Source organism: Vanessa cardui, chromosome 8, assembly GCF_905220365.1.
Source record: "Vanessa cardui chromosome 8, ilVanCard2.1, whole genome shotgun sequence".
Classification (NCBI taxonomy): domain Eukaryota; kingdom Metazoa; phylum Arthropoda; class Insecta; order Lepidoptera; family Nymphalidae; genus Vanessa; species Vanessa cardui.
In genome coordinates, this window is record NC_061130.1 from 7,622,105 (window position 1) to 7,628,444 (window position 6,340).

At 31.9% G+C, this 6,340-nt stretch overlaps 1 protein-coding gene across 1 annotated transcript; it reads left to right on the forward strand.

Moving 5' to 3' along the window:
• The first annotated feature begins 1,560 nt into the window (after window positions 1-1,560).
• LOC124531990 (J domain-containing protein) lies at window positions 1,561-3,629 on the forward strand. Its single transcript, XM_047106597.1, has 3 exons — window positions 1,561-1,895; window positions 2,115-2,216; window positions 2,353-3,629. The coding sequence occupies exons 1-3, from the start codon at window positions 1,683-1,685 to the stop codon at window positions 2,674-2,676; spliced, it is 639 nt and encodes a 212-aa protein (XP_046962553.1). The 5' UTR covers window positions 1,561-1,682; the 3' UTR covers window positions 2,677-3,629.
• The last annotated feature ends 2,711 nt before the right edge of the window (window positions 3,630-6,340 follow it).

The window sequence follows — 6,340 nt, forward strand, 5'->3', positions numbered from 1 at the left end:
AGATACATAAGTTCATACATATGTATTTCCATTGAGATGGACAAATTTCAAAAATCTTACTAATCAAAGACAATGAGATTGAGACATAGACAGTTTCATTTGTTTATTCTTAATTGTTTAATTTTTTTAATAGGCAACAACGAATGAAGTTTTGAAGAATTTTAAAATATATGTGACTATCGTCTATATATATATGTGGATTTCCCCGGACTGAATTTACCTTTGCACTCAGTGAATTGTCAATCTCAATGAAGGGATATATAATAGAATTGTATTACAATTTGTAATTATATATTTTTCTTTTTTTTTGTATATTTTAATTCTAGCATATGATGCGAGACGTGAATCTTGAAATTTTGATGCGATGTTAAAGGTGAAACAAATGCAAACAATTCCTCAGAACATTCTTCTTGTGTGAGGTAGAAGATGTAGAGTGATCAAACATCTCTACGCAAAGGCAACGGATCAAGCAGATCAGAACTCTTCATTGAATACGGTCAATTGAAAGAAGCTGGTGGGGAGCACCCGCCCAGTAAGAGCAATACACCATGTAGGCCGAATTTGCGCCGTGAATGGTTTAAGGCGCTGAAGTGAACGAATTTCGCAACATAAACAGCAAAGCAATACAATGCGAAATATCTTAAATCGTGGAGATACGTAGAATAATGATTTTAAATGCACAATTCTTGTATTAGACTAAGTTTTCCGGAGAATTAGCACGGCCGGTGTACTGGTATAAGATGTCTATGGTTTTGTCGTCTGTATAGCAGTGAATGCCTTTGATTTGCAACATTTAATTGATATGCAAAAGAAACAGAGGTGAAAGTATGCTACGTAGTAGAACACCAGGATTGTCGAATTTTAAATCAGAGCAATCACAGCCGACAACGACCTTGATACTCCGATCTACCAAAATGCTGGTGATACGGTTGGATAATGTCATCACGAGTCGTCGATGAGATAGATCGCCCGGCTAGTTTACGGCGTGTGGCGTTTTGCAGAAGAGGTCAAATCAAGGCATGGAATGAATATAATACCCTAAAGCACCAAATTGGTGAGAGTGAGATTTATTATTTCTCAAATTTGTTAATTTTAGGAGTCACTGGAAATATACATTTTAATCACTATAATAATAGTAGTATAGTATAGAAAAAAATCATGAATGCAATAAATTTTCGTTAAAATAAGGCCTACATTTCATAAAAATGTGAGGTCTATTTTATCAAAAAATATGTAACAGAGGAGTTGAAATATTAGAGATGTAACATTTCAATCTCGTAAAAAAATCTCGTGGGATTATTGATCACAACACAACATAAAGCCGCGCAGTGAGCACTGCGCAGTAAGATAATCGTTTATGTAGTTAAACCTTTATATGTTACAATTTGTAGTCTGAAAACTGGCAACAATTCTCCTTTATAATACATTGCTTTTTTATACCTGTTATAAAACATCCCGCTTGAATCTTAAAACAAGCAATGTATATATCACTACCGTCAAAGTCAACACCACTACAAGGCTGACATTTCAATTGTGTGAGTGATGATACATACACGTGTATATAAATACGAATACTTGCAAGAGTGTGCGTAGAGTAAGAGGAAAACTGTACACAATATAGAACCTAATGGTACGCTATTATAGTCCTTCAGCCTCTGTTATAACGAACACCAGTGAAGTTTATGCGCAATACATACTATATACCTAGTAGGCTCTATATACCTGAAACAGGTACTGCAAATCGTTACTTCTACATTGACAAATATTCGTCAGTATACATTGGGGTTTTGTTTGGGAGGGTCGTGAAAATGACCGGAGTGGATGAAATACTAAATTATCAAAGAAGCCTCGATGATGATTTCTACGGATTACTCGGATGTGATGAAAATTCATCAGTAAGTAAATTTTAACTTTTGTTTAATATTATTAGGCTCAATGAAATATATATTGATTTTATTGACCCACTTATTGACCTTAATTCGAGACCTTAGACATTGACCTACATTCCGGATATCTTTGCAAAAAATACTGTTTTGATCAAATCGGTCCGATCTATTCGAACTATATTAATTGAGTAGCTTATTATTTGTTAAATATGTATTCTAATATTTCAGATTGAACAAATAACTGCTGAATACAAAGTGTTAGCTTTGCAATACCATCCTGACAAGAACGATGGCGACAAAGAGGCAGAGACGAAGTTCCTAAAACTAAAGGTAAATTATTGAATACTATATACATATACTCAATATTGTATGGGTAAAAGTGTCTTGGGTAAAACCCAATTAGTCATTGATTACATGGAACAGATTTTTTATGAGTTGGTGAAGTGATTGTATTTATTTTTTATAGGAAGCCAAAGAAACACTTTGTGATCCATCTAAGCGTGCACTGTATGACAAATGGAGACAGAGTGGCATTTCAATGGGCTATAAACAGTGGCTCGGTATGAAGGAACACATTCAGCAGTCTATGCATTGGTCCAAGCCCAATACAAAAGACCGCATGCTAGAAGATGAATCAGGACGCTCTTCCGGTCCTTCCAGCTTGGGTCCCAGCAATGCCGCTGCTAGGCGAGCTTCTGAGGGTGGTGCCGCTCTGTGGGGACGCTGGGGTGGTGGCAATCAAGAGCCTCCATCTGAAGTCATCTCAAAATTCCGTAACTATGAGATTTAAATCTCTGGTTATGGTATTCGCTCTTTAAATTTAGTTCTATTTTTTTTTTTAAATCAAGTGATTACTGTGTCCAGGTCTCTTGATTTTATGTTGCAATATTTTTTTAATTTTTTTTATCAGTAATCATATAATACTTTTGAATTCTTGCCTTTTTAAATCTTTATAAAATGAAATAAATATTATTTAGCGTAGATGTTAGAATAAATTCGCCTTTATGGGCACAATATTCATCAAGTCAGCTCATGGAACAGGTTTGCTCGAATGTTACTCGGTATCTTGATGTTCGATGTTTATTGTTCAAATAATTCCAGTGTTTTGCTGTACATCGGTGTTAGTAACCTCTCATTAGTGAGGTGATTTTAGTGTTAAACACTTCTGTAGTCTGTCCTTAGCTTTAAGCTATGCACATTCCTAAAACTTATGAGTCTGATTATAACATTTCTGCTGTAATATGATATATAATGTTTTTAAGAATCTCTATTATATTTTGAAGAGTTATATTTTCGATCCTCTTAAGGAATATATTTATTTTGCTATATGTAAGTATTACATAACCCACTGTTTTGAGGAAGGAGAATATATTGGAAATGTGACTTAAGTGGTAACAGGGTATTGTTGACAGAAAGGAAAGATTTTGTTTACTTATTCTTTGTGATCTTAACAAATGTACAACTAACATGTTATTGTCTATGATTTTTATTCTACTATATGAACAACTATTTATGTCTCCCTCATTGTTAGATATAATTAGAGATTAATATGTGTTAAATGTTTTTATCAGTATTTACTCTTTATTGAATGTTTCTCAAATATTTAAATATTTTATTCATAGATAAGTAGATTTTTAAATCAAATGTTTTATCTGAATGTCTATAGGAATCTCTAAGAATATTACAATAATTTTTATTTTTGATGTAATATCTGAATGGAACAATAAATTTTATTAAACTGAATTTTTTTTATTTTGTTAAAGAATGCTGTAAAAAAATAAAAAACATACTTAAAATACCTTGACAGTTATTTACACGCTAAAAATTATTATCTCAATGAAACAAAGAAATTCAAGCAATAATAATCAGTGAATTTAGTGAATTTTCAAAACCAAGTTTTACTCATAATAAATATACAAATTAAATAAACAAATAGACGCCCCTATATCAAATAATACCAGAAAATAACATTTTAACCCTCAATTACTATCATAATATTCTTACGATAAAGCCCTCGTAACGTCGCCATTACAAAATCGACGCTGAAAATTGAATTGATCGACTTCACTTGCTTGAGTGAGTAGGACAGGTGTATGCAACTAGCGCTTAGGCGTGACTGAGAACATAGATCTATTAGCCAATTAATAAAATCGTTACGAATAATGTATAACGTTTGTTATACAGTATTAACTAAAAGGAAGTTTTTGAATTTAATTGCTTTAACTATTACGCAATATTACATTTTCGATGCCTATTAACGGAGATCTAATAGCTAATATAATGTACCTCGAGGAAAATCTCATTTCAAAAGTGCGGTAAATTAGGGAATTCACTACTCGTTTCCTTTGTACTCGCTTCAAAGTATGTCTTATTATTTTTGAAGACCAAAAACAACATCAGCTTGTAAGTTTCTCACTGCTGAGCTAAGACCTCCTCTCCCTTTTGAGGAAAAGGTTCAGAACATGTTTCACCACGCTTATCCAATGCAGGTTTGTGGAATACAAATTTTCACAGACTATTTTTTCCAAAATCATATTTTATTTGGTGTAGGCACAATAGTAGTTTTAGTTAAGGTAAAAAAACTGTAATTTTGTAATACCATTTAAAGGGGTAGTAGAACAGAAACATACCACAATATCTTTGTAACTTAGAATCGAGTAAGTATGGATTTTCTTATTAGAAAACAACAATAATGCCTACCTACCTATCTATATGGGTAATGACGAAATTTCATTTGTCCGTCCGAGGGGTTGAATATAAAGAACGATAAACCTAAAAAATTAATAACCTGTTTTTATTATTATTGTCAAATTATCTCAATATGTCCATAAAAATGAAATAAATAAATATTTCGATAATATACACATTTGTCATTATTATTGTCTTCCATACAACTTTTTGTCCTTATACTGTTCAAAAAACTGTCGATTATTTCTGATCGCATACTTTACAATTTAAAAAATATTAAGTATAATACATTTAATATTACCTACTGCCGATCTGCTGTTATATTTTTATGTGTTCGTTCGAACATAAATAAATTGTTTACCTTGTAGTATTCTTCAAAATACTATCCTACATATATAAATTTACTAGCTGTGTTTCGACTTTACACTGAGAAAACCCACCAAGTTTTCCCTTAAATTTTTATTTCTACGTTTTATATTAAAATTTTATTTAATTTTGTTATGAATCAATACATACTATATGTTACGTTAATTTAAACTTTTCGTTTAGATGGTTTTATAACTATATAACTACATATATTCAGGCAGTCGTTTTCAGTAGATTTTCCTAGTAATGAGTTTTAATTTTTGGTTCAGAAAACATCACACAAAAGCTTTCAATCTCTGTTGAGAGAGATTAAAAACTGAATAACGAAATCAATAATCGTGATTTTCCATTTAAGTACGTTTGCTGAGAGGGTGGTAGTTAAATGTCGATTCAAGATTTCGTCTTGGGAGGTGACGAGCGTCGACCGACATCTTGTTAAAAGCGATGCTGCATCATATCTCACAAAGTGGAAAAAAATGTAAAGGCCTAACATACATTTTCATCTTGTTAACGATTCTGAGATTAAGATAGTTTTATTGTCAAATAAGAAAGCTGAATAGCACACAACCGTGATGGTTGATATTGACCCCTACCAAATAAGAATTATTTTCCACTCCTCGTATCAAAAATGCGCCACCAACCATTGGAACTAACTAGTTGTTAGACTACTACTCCTCATCCTTTTAACTCGGACACAACAATACCTACAGCTTGCTGTTTGGTGTTAATTTTTTTTTAGCGTAAAGGTTTCTCATAAAAGGAAAAATAATTTAATAAAATTAAAATAAATATTTATTCATCATAATTACGATGAATAAACTGTCACTTTTTCCAAAATTTTTTGTGTTGTAGTATAATGCACAATTACATAAAACGCGTCAATAAACACTTCTCTGAGAATGTGGTTTATCATTGTATCGTATGTACATCGATTATTGAGGGATTTCCCCGTTGAAGTAAATGACTTAAACGGGGAAATAGGTTAGATAGGTAGACGAGCTTGCATTAAGTTCTACCACCAAGTTAGTTATGGGTACATTTTCTGAAACTTCCAAAGGTCAAACTTACAATGTTAAGACGAACGGTTTTGGGTGTATTTGTCATATATATATCAACAAAGTCATAAGTTTTGTATTATAATAATTAAAACTATGTGTAATTGTAATATGCAGTTTAAAAATAAAAGATTATCTGTGTCATATACATATACAGTTACAGTATCAGTTTAAGTTTTTTTTATGAAGGCATCTTTACTTTTCTATGTAATCGCATTTTTCAGTGAACATGTTTTGTAAATATCCAGCATGACAATTTTGCTTGTGAAACAATTTCTGTAGTTGCGTTCGATTGTTTTAAAATTCCATACATAGATAATTGAAAAACAGCGCGTGCTGTTAACA